The sequence below is a fragment of the Corythoichthys intestinalis genome, chromosome 13 (assembly GCF_030265065.1).
Source record: "Corythoichthys intestinalis isolate RoL2023-P3 chromosome 13, ASM3026506v1, whole genome shotgun sequence".
NCBI classification, from domain to species: Eukaryota; Metazoa; Chordata; class Actinopteri; order Syngnathiformes; family Syngnathidae; genus Corythoichthys; species Corythoichthys intestinalis.
In genome coordinates, this window is record NC_080407.1 from 7,722,296 (window position 1) to 7,748,043 (window position 25,748).

The following is a 25,748-nucleotide window of genomic DNA, read 5'->3' on the forward strand; positions in this document are numbered from 1 at the left end:
TTTTTTATTGGTGCAACTTTTTTTTATTGAATAATAAAGATAATAAAGAAAATTAAAAATTGATCAAAGAAAAATAGCTTTCACATGCATTTTAGTGAATTTTTTGAGTTTCAAATTTATTTTTGCATTCAAACACATTTTTTTCCCCCTTTTTTTTTTGATTGAAGCGACTTTTTTCGGTTGAAAATATATATTTTGATTGAAGCAACTTTTTTTTTTCCTTTTTTAATTGAAGCAACTTTTTGATATTATAATAATAATAAAGACACAAATCTACCTCCATATGGCTCCACCCAGGGGATACAATTCGTGACTGGGGTAACAACATTGGCATGACACCGGCGGGCGTACAATATTCAATGTATGAAGATCTTGGCAAAAAGTATTGCCTAAGCAGCCTGATTTAGAATTCCCCTCAAGAATGATGGGAAACAAAAAACGCTTATTGTCAACTTCTTATTATAAATATTCTTCTAAGTTAATTTTATTGCTGACACTGCGTTTCGGGGTCATCAACATATTTTGCCCCCCTGCCCCAAAAGTCAAACTCTGCCTATGGGACTGCTAAAAATGCAATGACATTCCCACCAAGAGCGCCATATCCCATATGAGCGCTTAGACAACACTGTTTTTCTGTCAGCACTAGCCTCCAAAGAAAAATGGGGCTGAGGTGCAGGGGGGAAAAAAGGAGGAATAATGAAAAAATAACAATAAAGGCATGAGTGACACTCCAAAGTAGAGAAACATTTTCCCCGCCGGCGAGCGGTAAGGAAGTCGTGAAGCTTCAGTGGACTCTGAGGCACTGAGCTGGTTTTGGAGAGAGAGCGAGATGACAAAATGGGGCGGACTGCTGACATTTTAAAGTGCGCAGCTCCATGCACTACAACCCCCATCGTTATTTTGATCAGTTCTAAACCTGACCTGATTCATTATGACACCAACTGGAAAGACGACACACACTTAAAGTCATTCGGACAGATGTAACGTATTAACATAGCTACAGCTGCCAAGTCTCTATTGCCAACCATCTATTTTTTCAAGCGGCAAACACATATTTGATCTGCAAAATGGGCTTCAGTGAGCGAGAGAAGGCGCGACAGCGATGAGTGAAAATCCATAACTGTAAAGTGGGTAATTCCAAAAAATGTAATAATGTTGTAAAACGCGCAGAGGGGAGTACAGGAAGTCCCTGAATGCATGGCGGCCACTAATCTGTAGCTGAATTGTTAATACAATCTGTGCAAAAGTATTGGAACACACTTAAAAACTGGAACTGGAAACTGGAAATGACCCCGATACTAAACTGACTACTTTGTTTGTCAAACAATAGATCACTCAAACAAGCAATCAAGCAGTCAACCCCCCTACACGCTCCTGTGGAGTTGCTGCCTAAGGGTGAAAGGGGGGTTTCACTCTGGATAGCAGCAATTAGCATCTTGAATATTTGCAAATCCAGGGCTCCATTGGCTTTGTCAAACACAGAGGAACACGGAGATGGCCAGTCGTGTTCTATAATATGATTGACATGGCAGCACTGAACGCTTGTGTGTTGTATCAGGCATGCACAGGAAGGCAAGAGAGACAGGTGGACTTCTTGTTGGGACTTGGCTCACTCTCATGTGGGCACAGAAGGAAAAATTGCTTCGGCAACAACCTCCAAAACCTAGCCCTGGGAAAAGGGCAAAGTGTCATATGTCACCACATGAAAATGCTTTGTTTTTCATTACACCGTCCCTTGTACTGTTGGCAAACTGCAGCTTTTGGAATATGCAAAAAGGTTGTCCGCCAGATTTCCTGCCTGAGCGGTCCACTGTCCGACAAAGCCAGAGCAGCCCCGCCCTGTAAACAATCAAGATGCTAATTGGAGCAATCCAACCCTGTGGTTTTGCGAGTGTGAATGGGAATGACTAAAGAGGACGAGAAAGGCATTAAATGACCCCGATACAAAACTGACTACTTGGCTTTGTCAAACAATAGACCACTCAAACAAGCAATCAATCAGTCAACCCCCCCTACACGCTTCTGTGGAGTAGCTGCCTAGGGGTGAAGGCGGGGGTTTCACTCTGTCCTACGTTTCTGACCGTTCTTGGGGGTAATTTATAATTTGTGTAGCGATCGCAAATGCTACTCAGTGACAGCCATTGGCTCACTCTCATGTGGGAGCAAAGAAGGCGCAGAGGGAAAAATTGCTTTGGCAACAACTTCATCATTTACTGAAGACATAAAGGTCAAATTTTGGCAAGACTAAAGTTTTGTCGGCTCAGAAAGTAGTGTGAATATTGAACAATAAATGTACATCAAATACAAAAATATGTTACATAACATAAGCGAATTGAGTAGTGGTGCTGTGAGATCCAAATTTCATATTTTGTATCACCACCAAACTTCACTGTTTTGTGGCAAAAGGTGGATTTTCAGATGAATCTTCCATTGAATTACACCACAGTCACTGCAAATATTGCCGGAGACCTACTGCAGCTCGCATGGATCCGAGATTCACTCAGAAAACAGTGAAGTTTGGTAGTGGCAAAATCATGGTCTGGGGTTACATCCAGTGTGGGGGTGGGGGAAAGACCTGCAGGGTGGACGGCAAAATATCAAAAAATATTAGCTGCCTCCAACATTCCGAACCATAAAAAGGGACAAATTCTGCAGCAGGATGGTGTTGCATCGCATACTTCAATCTCTACCTCAAAGTTCCTCAAGGCAAAGAAGATCAAGATCCTCCAGGACTGGCCAGCCCAGTCACCAGACATGAACATCATTGAGCATGTCTGGGGTAGGATGAAATAGGAAGCATGGAAGACGAAACCCAAGAATGTTGATGAACTCTGGGAGGCATGCAAGACTGCTTTCTTTGATGTTCCTGATGACTTCATCAATAAATTGTATGAATCCTTCCCGAACTGCATGGATGCAGTCCTTCAAACCCATGGAAGTCATACAAAATATGAAATTTGGATCTCACAGCACCACTACTTAATTCGCTTATGTTATGTAACATATTTTTGTATTTGAAGTACATTTTTGTTCAATTTTCACACTAGTTTCTGTAGGCGACAAAACTTTTGTCTTGCCAAAATTTGACCTTAATGTCTTCATTAAATGATAAATCTTTTTTCAGTGAAACAAATAGATTTTTGTACATTCAACATCATTTGGGACGGTCTTAGCTTTCATATGAGCTATTTCTGAAACCAGTTGAATAATCAAAAGTCAGGTTATTAGCAATTGTTTCTATAAAATGGATAAGCGACAAGACTTTTTTCAGGGACTGTATGTAAAAAGGTTGTCCGCCCGATTGCCTGCCTGAGCGGTCCTCTGTCCGAAAAAACCAAGGCAGCCCCGCCCTGTAAACAGTCAAGATGCTAATTGGAGCAATCCAACTCTGTGGTTTTGCGAGTCTGAATGACTAATGAGGACCTCAATGGTCACAAAAGATATGCTGCTTAGGGTCAGATGACCCTTCTCTGGATACAAATGGGATTTGTATCAACTGATCCACCCTTGGTAGTTTTAGTGTTTTAACATGTATAGATGGCATTTTCATTTCTCTACGATTGTCGTTTGACAATGTGTTAACTAGAATATGATCAACGCTTACCCTCTCTGCAGACTGCGAAGTTCCGAAAAAGATTGGGATGAAGGCCAGCCAGATAATACAGGTGGTGTACATGGTAAAGCCGATGGGTTTGGCTTCATTGAAGGTCTCGGGCACGCCGCGTGTCTTGATGGCGTACACCGTGCAGGTCACCATCAGCAGGATGGAGTACCCCAAGGAGCAGATGAGCGACAGGTCCGAGATGTCGCACTTGAGGACCCCGCGTGCCGCTCTGGGGTCTTGGGTTCGCTGCTCGCCGTAGTCCACCACCGTGTGCGGCGGGTCGACGGCGAACCAAACGAACACGCCGAGAAGCTGGACTGAGATGAGGGAGAAGGTGATGACTAGCTGGGATGCCGGAGAGATAAACCTGGAATATGAGAGGACTGTTATAAAGCAAAGCCACTTTACTGACAATTTATAATGGTTGACTCAGTGATTAGCTCTGGTTCTAACTATGCAGAGTAAAAAAATTTTTTTTTTAAATGGAGTAGTTTGTGCATTTGCTAAGTCAGTTCAAGCCCTGGCAAGGAAGCAGATGGTCTCCTGCTGGGAGACCCTTGAACCGAACGTCCATTAAATCCGACATTAACATTTCAGCCACTCAGTTGACACCGTGTGCCAGGAGTGTCTCCCACTGAGCGCGAACGGCACAACTCGGTGAGCGCGAGTTCATTCTTAATAAATAATGCATGAGCAAAACATAATCAGGAATAATAGCGGCAAGGCGCAGAAGTGGAGGTGAAGGCCTCGTGTGAATATGACGTAACCAAGTGCACGCAAAGTACCAATTACAGCCACCTCCAGTGTGTTTGCAATGACTCGAATGTGTTGATCTTCACCTGGGCGCCGTGACGGACTTCTTCCCCTGTTCGAAGATGCGGTGTATCCTGTTGGTCTTTGTGAGCAGTGCCGCGTAGCTGAAGCACATGCCCAAGCCCAGGAAGATCCTTCGGAAGGAGCACACGCCGACGTCCGGCGCGGCGATCATCAGGAATGTGATGGCGTAGCACAAGAAGATCCCGGTGAGGAGCACGTAGCTCATCTCGCGGCCAGACGCCCGCACGATGGGCGTGTCGTTGTAGCGCACGAAGGTGACGATGACGAAGGATGTGGCGATGATGCCCAGCATGGAGAGGAAAACGGGCACCACGGCCCATGGCGAGTGCCACTCCAGCTTGATGATGGGGATGGGCACGCAACCGGTGCGGTTGGCGTCAGGCCGCATTTCGTACGGACACAGCTCGCACATGAATTCAGAAGCCTGCAAAAGTACCGGTTAAAAAATGTCACATTGACAGTGTTTGCTTCATATACAGTGGGGCAAATAAGTATTTAGTCAACCACTAGTTGTGCAAGTTCTCCCACTTGAAAATATTAGAGAGGCCTGTAATGTCAACATGGGTAAACCTCAACCGTGAGTGACAGAATGTGGAAGAAAAAAAACAGAAAATCACTTTGTTTGATTTTTAAAGAATTTATTTGCAAATCATGGTGGAAAATAAGTATTTGGTCAATACCAGAAGTTCATCTCAATACTTTGTTATGTAGCCTTTGTTGGCAATAACAGAGGCCAAACGTTTTCTGTAATTCTTCACAAGCTTTTCACACACTGTTGCTAGTATTTTGGCCCATTCCTCCATGCAGATCTCCTCTAGAGCAGTGATGTTTTGGGGCTGCCGTTGGGCAACACGGACTTTCAACTCCCTCCTCACCCCGTGTCGTCAAAATGATAACAAGACCAGTGAAAAAAAAATCCCAGAACCACACTAGGGGACCTAGTGAATGACCTACAGAGAGCTGGGACCACAGTAACAAAGGCTGCTATCAGTAACACAATTAGCCGCCACGGACTCAAATCCTGCACTGCCAGACATGTCCCCCTGCTGAAGAAAGTACACGTCCAGGCCCATCTGCGGTTCGCTAGAAAGCATTTGGAGGATCCAGAAGAGGACTGGGAGAATGTGTTATGGTCAGATGAAACCAAAATAGAACTTTTTGGTAGAAACAAAGGTTCTCGTGTTTGGAGGAAAAAGAATACTGAATTGCACCATACCCACTGTGAAGCATGGGGGTGGAAACATCATGCTTTGGGGCTGTTTTTCTGCAAATGGGCCAGGACGACTGATCTGTGTAAAGGAAAGAATGAATAGGGCCATGTATCAAGATATTTTGAGTGAAAATCTCCTTCCATCAGCAAGGGCATTGAAGATGAGACGTGGCTGGGTCTTTCAGCATGACACTGATCCCAAACACACAGCAAGGGCAACAAAGGAGTTGCTTCGTAAGAGCCATTTCAAAGTCCTGGAGTGGCCTAGCCAGTCTCCAGATCTCAACCCCATAGAAAATCTGTGGAGGGAGTTGAAAGTCCGTGTTGCCCAACGACAGCCCCAAACCATCACTGCTCTAGAGGAGATCTGCATGGAGGAATGGGCCAAAATACCAGCAACAGTGTGTGAAAAGCTTGTGAAGAGTTACAGAAAACGTTTGGCCTCCGTTATTGCCAACAAAGGGTACATAACAAATACTTATTTTCCACCGTGATTTGCAAATAAATTATTTAAAAATCAAATAATGTGATTTTCTGGGTTTTTTTCCCCACATTGTGTCTCTCATGGTTGAGGTTTACCCATGTTGATTGACAATTACAGGCCTCTCTAATATTTTCAAGTGGGAGAACTTGCCCCACTGTAGAAAAATACATATGGCGGAAAACACATAGGTGACTTGAAGTTCCGCTCTGAGACCCTCAATTTGACCAAATATAATATAATCGAAATTGTCCTATATGCATTTGTGATACATCATTGGAAAGCTTAAAATCTCTATTTTCTGGGGGAAGAAAATTTTTGAACAGGAGGGCTTTAAAAAAAAAAAACATAAATAATAAACAGCAAAACCCTAACTGGTACGCCCAAAGGTTCGCCTACCGCTGTAGCGACAGGGGTTGCTTGCCTGCTTAAGAGAGCAGCCAGCAGTTTCTTGTCTTTGGCGCTCTATTGCACGCATTTCACTCGCTATCCGAGCGCGTTGAGGGAAAATAGTTGGAACAGCATTCAATTTTAGTCTCCGCTTATATCCAGCTGCTCCGGTGAGCTCTTTTATAAGTTGTTGTCGACTAAAAGCCTCGAACGCGGTAGGAGAAAAATGGCGAGAACAAAGCCTTGGGTCTTTGGGAAGTTTTGTCAGTCTGCAGTCATTTTCCCAAACCTTTCTCCTTCTTTCTTCTTGTCAATAGGAAATCTGTGGAGACTCACATCACTCCCCTTGTTTCCATTTGACTGGAAATTGCATCCAAAAGCAGCACATCGTGGCATTTTACTAAGCGAGTTTAGGCAGCAATACACAATTGTTGCACATAATTGGAAACATCCCAAAAAACATGGTGCCAACTATTGGTCAAAATATGTACTAAATATTATAAAATATCGCCATTGATTAAACATTTTAAGTGTTTATAACAACAACATATTTTAGTACAAGAGAACAATTGTGGTTTATTAGAGCCTACATGTCTTTAACTCATTCACTCCCAGCCATTTTCACCGGTGCAACCCCCTTCGCTCCCGGCCGTTTTATTGGATTTTGACTGATTTTGAAAGGCCCACAGAAAATTCTGTTCTATTTCAGCAGGAAAAAAAGTAAGTTTATAATCTTTTTCCATTCTTTAGAAATCAGCATTAGAAAATAGCTTAGTTTGAGCAATTTTCCAATTTCTGATGAAAAAACAGAGAAATAGAGCTTTTTGTGAAAGCATACATTTCAAAAATAACTTTTTAATAACTATTTTTTGCTTTAGTTACATCCCAAACATCTGAATAATGTTTTCCTTTTACAAAATTACATAAACACCTAGACAAATAGAGCTTTTGATCGCAAAGTAACAATTTATTTACACATAACTAACTGACAGATGACGCTGTTGTAGCCGCGACAGCTGGGTAAACGTCTCCCTCATCGCCGCCTCTCTCATAAGGATGGATTTTTTTGAGTCTCTGCAGGGTTTGCTCGGCGAGCAGCACGGACTCAACAGCATCGTCCGCTGCACTGGTGGTCCCAGGTGTTCTGCTCGGTCGTCCAACGCCTGGCATCCTCTAGGTTGTTCTCCATTCGGTCGTCTTCCGCCGGCGGCCCGGCCGTTCGTTGCTGTTGAATCAGGTTGCGGGTCTTACCAAATGCGCTACTGCCATCCAGTGGCCGGTTTTATTGCTTTAACCCTTAGATGCACGAGTTACTGGACCCTACACTCTTCCATCAGTGGGTCAAAAATGACCCATATTAGAACCAATGTGTTTTTATGGCATTTTGGTGAAGAATAGTCACTTGTATATGAATTACTATTATATTTAGGGCCACACAAGAATGATTTCATGCTTGAAATATCTTCATGATTCAATTAACATTTTTTTAAACAAATAAAAATAATAAAACAGAACAGCAGTAGACTTTATCCTTCCTAGTATTTTATCATCAATGATGAAGAGCTCCCATGCATCTTTTTGGTGAGACAGCGGTGTTAAGCCGTTGTGGAGGCACTGAACGATTTCTGAGGATATTGTGGCTCTGTGTTCTGCCCTGGGTGGGAGGTAATTCTCTCTAGTAAGAGCCCAACCAACTTATTCTGTTGGCCATGATTTGGACACTTTCTTCTTCAGGGGACACAAAAGTGGTATCTTATGAGTCAGATTGATCCTGTTCAGTTGGATTTCTAGGTGGACAACTGCCACTTCCACCTGGACAATAGTCTGGGTCCTCATCAACAGAAATTTTGGAAACTTGAGTCCAACACAGTCACTGTCTCTCCATCATCTAACATCTGTAGGACCATTTCAGCTGTAAATCTAGCAGCTATTATATTTTGGATAAGGAAACATAAGAGTACTGTTTTCAATAGATCAATATGTAACTGTATAAATAAATACACACACACACACCCCCCCCATATATATACAGTAATGTTAGCTAACTTAGGCTAGGTTCATACCGCAGGTCTTAATGCACGTATCTGATTTTTTCGTGTTTTTCCGACTCGACTGAGCGGGTAAAGTCGCATAAAAGTGGACCATTTCAAATTCGATCCAGGTCACTTTCGTATGAGGTTAAAATCCCATCCGGGCCACATTTTTCCAGAATGTGGCTGCGGTCTGAACTGTCAAGTCCCCCAAATTGGAATTCATTCAGCAATTACGTCAGCAAAAAATAAGAGCGACAGGGCGCTATGGTAGCGGTGCAGCTGTGCATTAGCGCCTAGCTTGAACATGGGTTTTGGGGAAGGAGCGGGCTTGACAACAGTCATTAAAAATAAAGTGGGTTAATGATAAGTCTGAGAATGCTCGGTTTTCTCTCTGCTCCAATTCTCCTGTGCATGCCAGTTTGCTCAGCGCATCTCAGACTCCAAATTAGAGCACATGTGTGATACTTGAAAAGGCTCAATGGACAAAGGCAGTCTGAACGGGCACGCCAAAAAAGCAGATATGACAAAAAATCGGAATTGTGCATTAGGACCTGCGGTATGAACCTAGCCTTAGTTAGCTAGATATTTATTAATTAGGTTAGTTTGTTGATAAATAATAATAAAAAGTCATGAAAGACAGACACACAAAATACTATATGGACATAATACTTAAAATGCACATATCAGCTCTTGCTGTGTAAAATAATCTTCATAAGGGATGTCACTTTTTACATACCTAGTCCGCGCAAATTTATTCCTGACAGCCAAAGTTAATAAGAATGAAAGATTCTTGAATGTATTACAATTGAGCTCCTAATCCCCAATTGTAAAAACATAATTATCTGCTGTGTCTACCGAGCTCCTGATTCAAATGTCTAGTATATGGAAAAGATACTGTATAAAACGAATAATAAGCATGTTTTCGTTGTGGAGACATTAATCTTGGGATAAAATATGTACAGCATGTTGTTTGATTTTATACATACATGTCTGATGAAACTTGTTACAGTCACCTTTGTGTGCGCCAATTGTTGCCGCTACTCACACCAGCTGTGATAACACAATCACTTTTGCCACACACATAGCCACAACAAAATGTTCCACAGCAAACAGATGCAAAAATGTCAGGGACATGACTAAGCCATAACCTTGTACGCCCTGAAATTAATTGAGCTGCTTGACTGGACGCTAAGTTACTAAACTCAGATTGTTGATTGTGTTATTGTACAGTTTTGATGTATGTTCCATGCCTGAATGTGCGTCTTTAGTTGTATGGGGGACGGGAAACTGATAAGCATATGCTTCATCTCGTCCGCCGTTGTCGTCTTCTTCGGTTCCTTCGGGCAAATCATATCACATTTTGTAATTGTCAATGATTGTCAATGATACTGATGATGATGACAGTAAAATTCCATTCCATTCCATTCCCATTGGATTCCATAGAAAATGCATGTGGGTCATTTTTGACCCACTTGTGGAAGCTTAGGGTAGTAATACAAAAATGACAATTTTTTCAAATGTTCAAAAAGTTAATCAAAAATTTGAATGGCATTATATCAAAAACGTTTTTTGAGGAATACCTGGAATATGAATTGATAACAATTTTTCAATCTGAAGATATTTCAAGAAAACAACTTCACCGGGTCATTTTTGACCCACTTATGCATGGATGCATGCATGCATGCATGCATCCATGCATCCATCCATCCATCCATCCATCCATTATCTTCTGCTTAGTCCGGGGTCGGGTCGTGGGGGCAGCAGCTTTAGCAGGGAAGCCCAGACTTCCCTCTCCCCAGCCACTTCAGCCAGCTCCTCCGGGGGGGTTCCAAGGCGTTCCCAGGCATGCCGAGCGACAGTCTCTCCAGCGTGTTCTGGGTCGACCCCGGGGCCTCCCGCCAGTGGGACGTGCCCGGAACACCTCTCCAGGGAGGCGTCCAGGAGGCATCCGAACTAGATGCCCGAGCCACCTCAACTGGCTCCTCTCAACGTGGAGGAGTAGCGGCTCGACACCAAGCCCCTCCCGGATAACCGGGCTTCTCACCCTATCTCTAAGGGAGAGCCCGGACACCCTGCGGAGGAAACTCATTTCGGCCGCTTGTATCCGGGATCTTGTTCTTTCGGTCACGACCCACAGCTCTTGACCATAGGTGAGGGTAGGAACGTAGATCGACCGGTAAATCGAGAGCTTCGCCTTTTGGCTCAGCTCCTTCTTCACCACAACGGACCGGTGCAGAATCCGCATCACTGCAGACGCTGCACCGATCCGCCTGTCAATCTCCCGCTCCCTCCTACCCTCACTCGTGAACAAGACCCCAAGATACTTGAACTCCTCCACTTGGGGCAGGATCTCATCCCCGACCCGGAGAGGGCATGCCGCCCTTTTCCGGCTGAGGACCATGGTCTCGGATTTGGAGGTGCTGATCTTCATCCCAACCGCTTCACACTCGGCTGCGAACCGCCCCAGTGAGAGTTGGAGGTCATGGCTTGATGAAGCCAACAGCATCACATCATCTGCAAAAAGCAGAGACGCAATGCTGAGGCCACCAAACCGGACACCATCAACGCTTCGGCTGCGCCTAGAAATTCTGTCCATAAAAATTATGAACAGAATCGGTGACAAAGGGCAGCCTTGGCGGAATCCAATCCTCACTGGGAACGAATTTGACTTACTGCCGGCAATGCAGACCAGACTCTGACACCGGTTGTACAGGGACCGAACAGCCCTTACCATGGGGCTCGGTACCTCATACTCCCGGAGCACCCTCCACAGGACTCCCCTAGGCACACGGTCGAACGCCTTCTCCAAATCCACAAAACACATGTAGACTGGTTGGGCGAACTCCCATGCACCCTCGAGGACCCTGCTGAGGGTGTAGAGCTGGTCCACTGTTCCATGGCCGGGACGAAAACCGCACTGCTCCTCCTGAATCCGAGATTCGACTTCCCGACGGACCCTCCTCTCCAGCACCCCTGAATAGACTTTACCGGGGAGGCTGAGGAGTGTGATCCCTCTATAATTGGAACACACCCTCCGGTCCCTCTTTTTAAAGAGCGGGACCACCACCCCGGTTTTCCAATCCAGAGGCACTGTCCCCGATGTCCACGCGATGTTGTAGAGGCGTGTCAGCCATGACAGCCCCACAACATCCAGAGCCTTTAGGAACTCCGGGCGGATCTCATCGACCCCCGGGGCCTTGCCACCGAGGAGTTTTCCAACAACCTCAGTGACTTCAACCCCAGAGATTGGAGAGCCCACCTCGGAGTCCCCAGACTCTGCTCCCTCCAAGGGAGGCATGTCGGTGGGATTGAGGAGGTCTTCGACGTATTCTCCCCACCGACTCACGACGTCTCGAGTCGAGGTCAGCAGTACCCCATCTTCACTATACACAGTGTTAATGGTGCACTGCTTTCCTCTCCTCAGACGCCGGATGGTGGACCAGAATTTCCTCGAAGCCGTCCGGAAGTCGTTTTCCATGGACTCGCCAAACTCCTCCCATGCCCGAGTTTTTGCCTCGGCGACCGCCGAAGCTGCAGTCCGCTTGGCCAGCCGGTACCTGTCAGCTGCCTCCAGAGTCCCACAGGCCAAAAAGGCCCGGTAGGCCTCCTTCTTCAGCTTGACGGCATCCCTTACCGCTGGTGTCCACCAGCGGGTTCGGGGATTGCCGCCACGACAGGCACCAACTACCTTACGGCCACAACTCCGATCGGCCGCCTCAACAATGGAGGTGCGGAACATGGCCCACTCGGCCCACTTATGCATCTAAGGGTTAAAATGGATTTTCAGCTTTGTGCTTTGGAGCTAAATTGAATCGGAAACCAGAGATATCTCTTGTAAAAAAAAAAAAAACCAAAAACATAAAAGACATATAAATACGTCTTTGGGACACTGAAATCATCAAAAACAGAACGTATTTCTACGTTTTTGGGAACAAATGAGTTAAGATCCAGAGTTCCCTTTAAAAGACGAAAACATTTTTCGTGAACGTCGACTAAAACGAGACGAAATGAGTCTAGAGTTTTCGTCAAAACAAAACAAAACAAAACAAAAAAAAGGAAAAACAACTAAATGAAGACCAACACATTTTGAGATGACTAAAATATGACTAAGACTAATAAGTATTATCATCCAAAAGACGACGAAAACAATACTGATGGCAGTGAATAATTTAATCAAGCAATGCGCGATGAAAGTGATTCTCAATTTTGTCTTCACAGTAACAACACAACCAAAGTCATTACATGTCCTCGTCAACTGACTTGTATCAGAGAGCCACATGTGGCACATTTATTATTTTTTTCTCCACTTGCTTTATTGTGGCACTCTTGCGTTTTGTCATGGCGCCGTACCTAGTCCCACCGCTCCAGTCCCAAATCTACAGTCAATGTGTCAACGCATTATTGATCTGCTTGCTGCTGCTCGTGTCAGCAAAATGAGTATTGATCGTCCCCGCTGACAATCGCTAGCCTGGCTGCTGTTATGCTTGATATTTTCTTCACCTTTTGACTGTACCCCAACAAAGTAACACTGTACTGTATGGCTTGTTTGTCTAGCTGAAAAGCCAACCGTGCATACCTGGTAGTGGTAACCCTCGCAACGCTCGCAGTGCCAGCAGCAGGGCACCCCTTTCACCACCTTCTTCCTCTCCCCGGCTCGGCATGGCAAGCTGCACACGGAGGCGGGCAGTGACGGGTCACCCGTCTTCCAGCGCATGGCTTCAACCTTTGGGGAATAAGGGACAGGCCTACTTTAAGAAACATTTTTATAAATGCAATTTAGCAGCTTGAAAGGAGAAAAAAAAAATCTAGAACGATGCGTCTAGATGACATCTTTTAGCTGGCCTTACAAGTGGCAAAGCTAAAATGAGAATTCAAGTGTGTTTCTCATCCGCCACCGCTTGGCAGTTTGCTCTAGAGATGCAAATATAACTGTCAGGGAAAATAATTACTTCACGTCCTCATGTGTCGGAGCGTGTGCTGGAGTGCAAATGAGCGTGCTTTGGAAACTTTTTGAAACATCTTGTGCCGCATGATCGCTTCTGACAGACTGGATTTTCCTTATCTGATTCATCCCTTATTCATTGACTTTCCAATTTTGGGCAGATAAGAGTAACCAAAAAATGGATATACAGTGGTACCTCTACCTACGAACATCTTGAAGGAGAAAGTACCTTTTCTCGTAGGCACTGTCTAATTGTTTGCATTACTCTAACACACAATATAATCAATCAGGGTATAGTATCGTTTTGGTACAGTTGTGGTCAAAAGTTTACATACACTTGTGAAGAACATAATGTCATGGCTCTCTTGAGTTTCCAGTTATTTCTACAACTCTGATTTTTCTCTGATAGAGTGATTGGAACAGATACTTCTTTGTCACAACAAACATTCATGAAGTTTGGTTCTTTTATGACTTTATTATGGGTGAACAGAAAAAAGTGATCAAATCTGCTGGGTCAAAAAAATACATACAGCAGCGCTAATATTTGGTAACATGTCCCTTGGCCATTTTCACTTCAATTAGGCGCTTTTAGTAGCCATCCACAAGCTTCTGGTTGAATCTTTGACCACTCCTCTTGACAGAATTGGTGCAGTTCAGTTAAATTTGATGGCTTTCTGACATGGACTTGTTTCTTCAGCATTGTCCACAAGTTCTCAATGGGGTTTAAGTCAGGACTTTGGGAAGGCCATTCAAAAACCTTAATTCCAGCCTGATTTAGCCATTCCATTACCACTTTTGATGTGTGTTTGTGGTCATTGTCCTGTTGGAACACCCAACTGCGCCCAAGACCCAATCTTCGGGCTGATGACTCTAGGTTATCTTGAAGAATTTGAAGGTAATCCTCCTTCTTCATTATCCCATTTACTCTCTGTAAAGCACCAGTTCCATTGGCAGCAAAACAGCCCCACAGCATAATACTACCACCACCGTGCTTGACGGTAGCCATGGTTTACTTGGGGTTAAAGGCCTCACCTTTTCTCCTCCAAACATATTGCTGGGCATTGTGGCCAAACAGCTCGATTTTTGTTTCGTCTGACCACAGAACTTTCCTCCAGAAGGTCTTATCTTTGTCCATGTGATCAGCAGCAAACTTCAGTCGAGCCTTAAGGTGCCGCTTTTGGAGCAAGGGCTTCCTTCTTGCACGGCAGCCTCTCAGTCCATGGAGATGCAAAACACGCTTGACTGTGGACACTGACACCTGTGTTCCAGCAGCTTCTAATTCTTGGCAGATCTGCTTTTTGGTGATTCTCGGTTGAATCTTCACCCTCCTGACCAATTTTCTCTCAGCAACAGGTGATAGCTTGCGTTTTCTTCCTGATCGTGGCAGTGACAAAACAGCGCCATGCACTTTATACTTACAAACAATTGTTTGCACTGTTACTCTTGGGACCTGCAGCTGCTTTGAAATGGCTCCAAGTGACTTTCCTGACTCGTTCAAGTCAATGATTCGCTTTTTCAGCAAACCTATGGCCTTGGACAGCAGGGCCGAAAACCAAAAGTGGTTTTTGCCATGTGGCATTTTTTTTTGCCATGTGGCAAAATGTTTTTGCCATGTGGCATTTTTTATGCCATGTGGCAAAAATTTTTGCCATGTGGCATTTTTTTATGCCATGTGGCAAAATGTTTTTGCCATGTGGCAAATTTTATTTTGCCATGTGGCATTTTTTTTGCCATGTGGCAAAATGTTTTTGCCATGTGGCATTTTTTTTGCCATGTGGCAAATTTTCTTTTGCCATGTGGCATTTTTTTTGCCATGTAGCAAAATGGATTTTGCCATGTGGCATTTATTTGGGGTATGTGGCAAAATGCATTTTGGTTTGTCGGGGGGGTATATGGCATTTTTTGGGGCATATGGCTGTTTTGCAGGCCATACAAGTCCATGCCATTGATGGCTAAGCAATCTCCAAATTCTATTTTGATTTTAAATTGCCACATGCAAATTTCATATAAATGCCTCATGGCAAAATCCATTTTGCCACATGGCAAAAAAATGCCACATAGCAAAAAAAAAAAAAAGCCACATGGCAAAAAAAATTGCCACATGGCAAACATTTTTTGCCACATGACAAAAAAAAAAAAAAAGCCACATGGCAAAAAAAATGCCAGATTTTTTTTTGCCACATGGCAAAATTTTTTTGCCATGTGGCAAATACCACATTGGTTCTCGCTGTCTCTCGCCTTGTACCACTGTATACTTGTGTATAATTTTTTTATGTAGCACACACGTTGTATTTTTAGAGGTGTTATTAATAGAGGTGTGTAGACAAAAACACATTTTCAATCACACTCAGCCTGACATCCATCAGCAGAAAGCATTTATCGCTCATTAGTCTCCTCATCTGTGATATTTTTTTTAATGAAGTCCTATGTGGATTTGGTACATCCTGTTCTTTGGTAAGTTTTTGTTTAACTCTTTGATCAATTTCACTCTTATGTGCTCATCATGTATAAAAAAATCTTACCTTTAGGTGCAGTTTATTAGTCCAGGAACCGATGACTCTGTACTCGGCAGTGGATCTGTTAGTAATCTGGTACTGGAAAATATCATATCGTCCCGGTGCGTCTCCGTTCTCGTTGAAAACCACCGGTGTGCCGGCACTCCCTGTGGGGCAAGGTAAATGGTAGACGATGGCAATTAGCCCGGAAATCACTCGAGATAAGTAGGCTGCACTCCACAATGTGTTTTAATTACACATTTGAAAAATGCAGCAAAAACGACCAAAAGTCATTCATGATATTTGAATAAAGCATGTGGGAGTATTGCTGGTAATGTCGATCTAAGTGATATATAAACAGGTTCTTCTAAAAAGATTAGCATATTGTGATAAATTTACTAGTGGTGTCAACAATAATCGATGCGGCGATGCATCCCGATGCGGGGCATGGACGATTCGATTCGATGCGGGCAACAAGCCGAATCGATTCAGCGCATTTTAAAATATATAAGTACTTTCAAAAATCTTCCCTGCGCAATTCCGGTGATGCAACAGATTTGGTTTCCCCATTTTTATTATTATTCTCATGTTTAATTTTTTTACACACCGCATAACTCTGGTCAAGTTTCCCACCAACCTCGTAGAAGCCAAAATGTCTCCAGATGTCTGCTTTCAATGTCTTAGGTGCATCAATAATCTTTCTCGCTCCCACTTTCTCCGCTTCAGCCATTGTTATGTTATGTCCTCTTTCTCCGCTTCAGCCATTGTTATGTTATGTCCTATCTCTTAGAGGTTAGATCTTGTGCCCGAACCCGATTAACATTTTGGGCCCGAAATCTTAAGCATTCACGTTCGGGTCTGGTCGGGCCGCTGCGCCTGATTAATAAATTATTTTTAAAAAAAATGTGATAAAACCGAGAGCAGGCTCTCTGTTTTGTGCATTTGCTTGTGCACGCACATGAACGCCGTGGCCGGCATGTTTTATATAAAACTTTCCCAGCGTTATTTCGGTGTGTAAATGCTTTTATAATGATCATACGTTTTGTCATTTTATGAAATTACTTCAAATTTGGTCTTTAAAGCCGCACTGGAAGCATCCTGGGCCTCCATAACACCTCAGCAGTGCCACAGGCTGATTGCCTCCATGCCACGCCGCATTGAAGCTGTCATTGTTAGGTTTTGTGTTGGTTCCCTCTTAGTGTGTTCCTGTGATTGCCCATTGATTTCACCTGTTGTGCCTGCTCCTAGTGTATCTGCCAATCTGCATCCTTCCGTGTCACCCATCTGTTAATCGTTGTCTTGTTACCCTTTGTCTTTTGTTTCTGTTCACTCCTTGTTGCGTCATTGTCAATGTCAATTTCAAGTCCTGTCCAAGCCCTCGTGTACCAGTCCCTTTGTTTTGTTTGAACATTGCCGTTTTGATCCCCAGTCCTTTTGGTTGTACTTTGTGTTTTTGTTAGTAATTATTAAAACGTTTTTTTGAGTTCACCGCCACCTGCCGTGCTACATTTTTGTTTCCCTACGTTCGGGTCCACACCACATGCCTGCCCGAATTTATGACAGTCATTTCTGCAAAAGGATTTCCGACCAAGTATTGAGTGCATATGAAAAATTGAAGGTTGACTTTTTTTGTATAAAAAAAACACTTCTATGTATTGGTCGGATGAAATATGCTAATTTATTGAGGTAGGGATTTTTGGTTTTTCTTTTCTTTTCTTTTTTTTTGCCAAAATCAAATCAAAATCAATTTTAAAACAATAAAAGGCTTGAACTACTACTACTTCAGTTGTGTGAAATGAATCTAAAATATATGAAAGTCTAATATTGATCAGTACATTACAGAAAATAATTTAACTATCACAACATGCAATTTTTTTGATAAGGAACTATTTATATATAGTATCTAGTGCTGCAACGATTAATCGATTAACTCGAGTATTCGATTAGAAAAATATATTGGAATTAAATTTTGCTGCTTCGAGTATTCGTTTAATTAAAGTGGCATTCCAATGGTTTGTTTTGAAAGTGTTTGCATTTAGTTTTATTGATTTTATTTAAATTTTTGTTTGAGCTCATGTTTTTTTAATGCATTCGTAAAGTAGCTTATGGGTATATTTAGCCGTTTTTTGTGAGAATATGTGTCTGAACTATTTGTTAAGAGCACTGTAAAAAATTTTTTGAAAAAGTTAACGTTTTATAGCATTTAAGATAGCGGCCTGTTGCTATGTAAGCTAGCTAAATGTTCTTTTGTTGTACATAGATCTTTTTTTTTTTTTTAATATCGTTTGAGGCTGAGCTCAGGCATTTTAATTTTTTATGTTCCTTATCCGATTACTCGATTATTCGAACTAACTAGTTCATCGATTAATCGACCACTAAAATAATCGATAGCTGCAGCCCTAATAGTATCCATTACATTCTGTCTGCTCTTAGCTTTTGGTCGGTTTACAATATAACCTGTATACGCATTCTCGTGTGAGTGAACGCACAATAAAGTCTCGGTTTTGCTGGGCGCCGATAACTTTTATTTCTCTTTTAGTTGTTTCGGCTGTCCCTCTTCCTTCTGTATTTCTTTTATGAAGACCCAATCCAATCGGATTGCGGACACGGACGGAGCGCAAGAGGAAATCCAATTACCGTGAACATGTGGAGGAAGCGCCGCATTATGGAAATAAAACCCAGCGACCGTAAGTCATGGATATGGTGGGATGCAGCTGAGGATACATGAAAAGAAAAACAATCCAGAGAGGCATTAAAAGAAGTTTAAGCTCGACATGTTCACTTTGGAGACTCTTTGGTTCTGGTCTACTCAAAGACATCCATTGACGTCAGTGCAGTTACAAAATGTCGGATAATAAATGATTCACCGCCGCAACCTTGGAAGGTACATTATAAATATATCGTCCTCCCTTTGCCTGTTATTTCAGATCATTTTAAGTGACGCAGACGAATTATCTTTTTTCTTCGCGCATACCTTGGGCTAAGGATGATAATTCATCAGTTAGCCGATGTAAATAACGGCATGGTTTTAAAAGCAGCTGCAACTGGTGCAAATTGACATAGCGGTAGGGAACATTGAGCCATCATTTTGGGAAAGCTTGTACCTGACAACCTCGCATAAGTTTTTTATTTATATTGCAGTCCAAGATGAGCACTCCTGATGAATATGTCATTTAGTTTATTCAATAGTTACAGAAAAAGGGAACTACTGCCTGAATGTAAGAGTAACCAACACTGTTATTCAGCTAAATGAAGGTTACGGAAAGTGAAACATCTGCACTTCTTCTCCTCATGGAATTTTGTCTTTACAAATGGCCTTTTTTGCAGTCTGTTTGCAGTCTTAAATCCAGGCCGGCATTCCTTACTTTCCCGCACAGCAGCTGCTCGTAGGCTTGCCTTTCTATTCCCGTATGTCTCGCCTTAACTTTTAGTCTTGCTTCATCGCATCGCTCCCTTTCTACTCTTCCCCCCACCCCAAAAAGAAACCGTACCCGTCGTCTCGCTTGCTTTGCTTCGTTTCTCCCTACAGCCCGCATTTTCAGACCCCATCCAGTTTCAAGCCTTCAGACTCAGTGTTACTATGAAGCTCATAACGGCTTAAATAAAGGCCGGTTTGTATGAGAGAAAAATGCAATGATTGAAAGCACTCACACATCAGGAGGACACAAGCACTTTCATTAAGCCAGTACTTCTCAAATAGTGGGGCGGGCACCCCCAGGGGGGCGCAGAGCGATGCTGGGGGTGGCGCATGTGACCTAGGGGAACATACTTTTTTGTCGTACTAGAATAAAGTGTAATTAGACATATACTCAGTGGGTGGCAGTGCCGCTCTCATTTTCAGCGTGTGTGCAGTATTTTTGAACCAAACAAGAGCACACAGCAAAGAGCACTGGAGATATTTAAAGCTAAGACAAGGAAATATGACGAAGCGTATGAAGACTTTGATTGTAGTACAGCGGGAGACGAGGAAAGGCCAGTCTGTTTACTTTGTCTAAAAATGTTTGCAGCAGGAATTATTTTTTTCAGCCAACAATCCTTCCGCTTTGTCAGCGTTACATCAGTCAACCAGCAAGCACTGTCACCATCATAAAAGGGGGCATACCAAGTTGCTCAGTGCAAAACAACCCCACACCAGAGCAAATGAGCTGATACTGCCTGCAGCAAAAATAAAAATTGTCCTTCTGTCCAATGCCACGTCGTTTTTGTTCTATTAATTTTTGTATTTCCGGTCTAATTGTTTGACATATGTCCTCATGAGTTAATGTTGCTAATCAATTTGAATTTATTATTATTGACTGATTTTACTAAATTTTATTTTTCAGTATCAAACGGTCCAAAAATGTATCTTGAGTATTTTTACAGAATGGATCTGTGTATGTTTTTTTTGTTGTTGTTTTTTTGTTTTTTTTGTTTTACACTTTATTGTAAGTTAATCTATATTACTTTTTTCTTTACTATTAAACAGACACGATGTTGTTATGCAGACTTGTACTTATAATAATAAGATTGTTTTTTTATACAAATGATACTACAGTATATTTACAGTGGTGGCAGAAAGTTGGGGGGGGGGCGCAAACCGTTTACATCTTCCTGGGGGGAGGGCGTAACAGAAAATAATTGAGAAGCACTGCATTAAGCGCTGCCTCTCGAGGTAAAGTCAAAAGTAGCTAACAACAACATAAGGCTCCAAACAACGTACAGCTACAGTGGGGAAAATAAGTATTTAGTCAACCACTAATTGTGCAAGTTCTCCCACTTGAAAATATTAGAGAGGCCTGTAATTGTCAACATGGGTAAAGCTCAACCATGAGAGACAGAATATGGAAAAAAACCCCCAGAAAAATCACATTGTTTGATTTTTAAAGAATTTATTCACAAATCATGGTGGAAAATAAGTATTTGGTCAATACAAAAAGTTCATCTCAATACTTTGTTATGTACCCTTTGTTGGCAATAACAGAAGCCAAACATTTTCTGTAACTCTTCACAAGCTTTTCACACACTGTTGCTGGTATTTTGGTCCATTCCTCCATGCAGATCTTCTCTAGAGCAGTGATGTTTTGGGGCTGTTGTTGGGCAACACGGACTTTCAACTCCCTCCACAGATTTTCTATGGGGTTGAGATCTGGAGACTGGCTAGGCCACTCCAGGACCTTATGCAGCCACTCCTTTGTTCCCCTGGCTGTGTGTTTGGAATCATTGTCATGCTGAAAGACCCAGCCACATCTCATCTTCAATGCCACTGCTGATAGAAGGAGATTTTCACTCAAAATCTCTCGATACACGGCCCCATTCATTCTTTCCTTTATACAGATCAGTCGTCCGGGTCCCTTTGCAGAAAAACAGTCCCAAAGCATGATGTTTCCACCCCCATGCTTCACAGTGGGTGTGGTGTTCTTCGGATGCAATTCAGTATTATTTCTCCTGCAAACACGAGAACCTGTGTTTCTACCAAAAAGTTCTATTTTTGTTTCACCTGACCATAACACATTCTCCCAGTCCTCTTCTGGATCATCCAAATGCTCTCTAGGCCTGGACGTGTACTGGCTTCAGCAGGGGGACACATCTGGCAGTGCAGGATTTGAGTCCCTGGCGCGCAATGTGTTACTGATAGTAGCCTTTGTTACTGTGGTCCCAGCTCTCTGTAGGTCATTCACTAGGTCCCCCCGTGTGGTTCTGGGATTTTTGCTTACCGTTCTTGTTATCATTTTGCATTTTGCATGGAGCTCCAGATCGAGGGAGATTATCAGTGGTCGTGTATGTCTTCCAATTTCTACTAATTGCTCCCACAGTTGATTTCTTTACACCAAGCGTTTTATCTATTGCAGATTCAGTCTTCCCAGCCTGGTGCAGGTGTACAATTTTGTCTCTGGTGTCCTTCAACAGCTCTTTGGTCTTGGCAATAGTGGAGTTTGGAGTGTGACTGACTGAGGTTGTGGACAGGTGTCTTTTATACCGATAATGAGTTAAAACAGGTGCCCTTAATACAGGTAACGAGTGGAGCCTCGTTAGACCTCGTTAGAAGAAGTTAGACCTCTTTGACAGCCAGAAATCTTGCTTGTTTGTAGGTGACCAAATACTTTTTGCACTCTAATTTGGGAAATGAATTATTTAAAAATCAAACAATGTGATTTTCAGTTTTTTTTTTCCACATTCTGTCTCTCATGGCTGAGGTTTACCCTTGTTGACAATTACAGGCCTCTCTAATCTTTTCAAGTAGGAGAACTTGCACAATTGGTGGTTGACTAAAATATTAAATGTCTTTTTTTCTCATGTATATTTATAAAAAAAATTTTTTTTAAATTATCCGATTACTCGATTAATCGATAGAATTTTCAGTCGATTACTAAAATATTCGATAGCTGCAGCCCTACTTGAGAGTAGCTGAGATCTGTCATGACAGAACATTACTCCCCAAGTTCAGCATTTGCTTGATTGATATCTGGCGACATCTAGCGTCGTGAATGGGTATAAAGTCTAGACCCCGAATATAAGACTACTCCCACTTTTTCAGTCTTATTTCAATGTAAAAAACACCGTCTTATATTCAGGCCAATACGGTATTGCAGTAGAGCGATTGAAACAATGACATTTTGCTGCCCTGTGTCATATTTTCCTCGTTCTGAATCTTCTTCCTCAATGGGCTTAATTCCAAACCAGATGAAATCGTGACCCTGCCAACGTCATCCTCCAGCTGGGGAAGCTAGAGCACTATAATGACAGGCGGTTCTAAACGGCAGATTAAAAGACTAATTTCTCATCTGCGCTTTGCCAAATTGTTGTATATAGTCGACTCGTCTCAGAATATGATTCTAATTCACATGATAATGCTATTTAAGATGTTTTTTAATGCTATCACAGGCACTTTCACAGCGTAATAGTGAATAACAGAATACAGACAAGGAAAGCTCAAATTATTCAGTGGTGACAAGTTGTCAAGTAGTTTAGGTCATTTTAGCCAAATGTTTACTTAAGAGTCTTTTTTTACTAATCTTGCCTTTCATCTTAATGGGCTTTTAACTACGCAAGACTTTTCCTGGCTGTTCCCAATTTTACTTGGCTTATAATCTTGCCCAAAGAGCATCAGAGGAGAATTAGACGCCTTTCAAAAATGTCTAGTGTAGAGGGATCAATTTGGCGTAGCGATGACAACGCTGCCAGATGCTGAGCAAGTTCTTTGCTGGACTGCCTCCAATCAATCTCGAGACACAAACTGGGAAAAACTTCACATCGATGCTTTCTCAAGGCCTTCCAAATGCTTGTTGCCTTCACTTAAAGCTAAACCTTGAACGCTGTACTGATGCACTCACTGGTTCCTTTTCATGTGAAATTTGCGGTGTGCAAAATCGATACTTAATACCTGCTGCAGCAGGGAATTGATCATTCCAAATAGGTGCAGTGGTATGAAAAAGTATCTGAACCTATTGGAATTTCTCACATTTCTGCATAAAATCACCATCAAATGTGATCTTTGTCAAAATCACACAGATGAAAAAACTGTCTTTTAAGTAAAACCACCCAAACATTTATATGTTTTCATATTTTAATGAGGATAGTATGCAAACAATGACATAAGGGGGAAAAATAAGTAAGTGAACAATCACATTTCGTTCATTCAAAACCAAAGCATTCACAGTCGTTCGGTCTGATTTTCGGGGCATTTACAGGTCACTTGCTTTTCATTTTAGGGCATTTACAGGTCATTTCCTGTTGAGTTTGAGTCACTGCCTATTTATTTGTGTGATTCCCAGGTCACTTTCTGTTCTGTAATGCAAAATAAACAGCAAGTGACCCATTAAACACCCCAAATGCAATAGGAAATAACTGAAAATCAACAGGTAAATGACCTTAAATGGCCCAAAATGACTCATTGCCTGGCATTAGCCACAACTGACGGCCATAGACGTTCAAACGGATTGGACGTCTACTCGTGATAAACTCACTCCAATTCACAGCAGAAGCTTGTTTTTCTGTTTATTAGTTTTTTGTAGAATATCCTGACCAGTGTATCGAAAATTGTGGTATCACTATTTCGTCAGATCATCGTTTTCGTGAGCTTTGTACCGCAAATCGTATCGTATCGTGAGGTACCAAGAGGTTCCTACTCCTAATCTCAATGGGGTTCAATCCTGGACCTTGACTTGATAAAATTTTGAATTCATTCTTCCATTATTGATTGCAAGTTGTCCAGGCCCTGAGGCAGCAAAACAGCCCAAAATCATGCTGCTCCCTCCGCCATGCTTCACGGTAGGGATGAGGTGTTGATGTTAATGGGTTGTTCCATTTTTTTCCCTCACGTGACGTTGCGTGTTACTCCCAAACAATTCAACTTTGGTTTCATAAGTCAACAAAATATTTTGCCAAAACTTGTCCAAGTGCCTTTTTGCGAACATTAGACTAGCAACATGTTTTTTTTTAGACAGCAGTGGCTTCCTACATGGAGTCCTCCAATGAACACCATTTTTTGCCATTGTTTTACATATAGTTGAGGTATTAGACTGTGCCAGTGATTTCTATAAGTCTTAAGCAGACACGCAAGGGTTCTTTTTTACCTCTCTGAGCATTCTGCACTGGACTCTTGGCCTCATCTTTGGTGGACGGCCACTCCTTGGGAGAGGAGCAACAGTGCCAAACGCTGTCCATTTGTAGACAACTTCTCTGACTGTCGATTGATGAACATCCAGACTTTTAGAGATGGTTTTGTGTACTTTCCCAGCTTTATACAACTCCTTGATCGCAGGTTTTCAGACAGCTCTTTTGACCGACTCATGATGCATATCAGACGATTCTTTTCATCAAGACAATTCTAACCAGGTGTGTGTTTTATAGTGGGCTGGGTAGTGAGCAGGGCAGCTTTAAACCACTCAACAGTGATTGGGCACACACCAGACTTAAAATGTTTGGTAAAAATTGGTTTCAATTGCATTTTAAGTCTCCTCAGGCAGGGGATTCACTTACTTATTTTCCCCCTTCTGTCATTGTTTGCATCCTTACTCATTAAAATATGAAATCCTATAAACGTTTGGGTGGTTTTAGTTAAAGCAGACACTGTTTTTTCATCTGTGTGATTTTGACAAAGATCACATTGGATGGGGATTTTATGCAGAAATGTGAGAAATTCCAAAAGGTTCAAATACTTTTTCATACCACTGTATTTTTCGGACTATAAGTCGCACCCGATTAAGTCCTCGTACATCCTTTCTGTCCTGGCAGAGCTCTTCAACAAGGACAATTGCACATCAGACAATGCACACATCATCACACATCAAGACATTTCTTACCAGGTGTGTGTTTTATAGTGGGCAGGGTAGCTTTAAATCACTCATCAGTGACTTGGCACACACCTGACTTAAATGTTTGGTAAATATTGGTTTCAATTGCTCTTTAAAGTGCATGTGACACGAAAAAGCATGTTTATTGCATAATACACACGGTATTTTATGCTCCTGAATGATATAGACCGCTTGGATGTGTGTGAAAGCGATCGCTATATTTATTTAGTTTTTTGAATCCCGCGCCATGAAAATGAGTGACTTCCGGCTTCGGTCTTGCATTGAAGAGGAGGGCGCTATGACGTGTACGGTAGAAGGCGTCCTCTTCACTATACAGCGTACTGTTGTGTATGAGGACAAAGGATTCAGCTGATTTTGCGGATTAATACGTTTATTTTTCGCATCACACCGACCAAACGGCTGCAGAAACATTATTCTGTATAAGGGAGAGGTTCAAAAAGTTCCCAAGTTCCCCGGGCCAAAA

The 25,748-nt window shown here is 42.5% G+C and overlaps 1 protein-coding gene across 1 annotated transcript in view; it reads right to left on the reverse strand.

Moving 5' to 3' along the window:
• grm8a (glutamate receptor, metabotropic 8a) overlaps positions 1-25,748 on the reverse strand; it is a 389,718-nt gene that overhangs the window by 36,870 nt on the left and 327,100 nt on the right. The window contains exons 8-11 of the mRNA XM_057856119.1: positions 16,020-16,159; positions 13,132-13,278; positions 4,444-4,865; positions 3,605-3,971 (exon numbers count right to left, since the gene is read on the reverse strand). Of these exons, the coding sequence (XP_057712102.1) occupies positions 3,605-3,971; positions 4,444-4,865; positions 13,132-13,278; positions 16,020-16,159 (1,076 nt within the window). The remainder of the gene's footprint in view (positions 1-3,604; positions 3,972-4,443; positions 4,866-13,131; positions 13,279-16,019; positions 16,160-25,748) is intronic.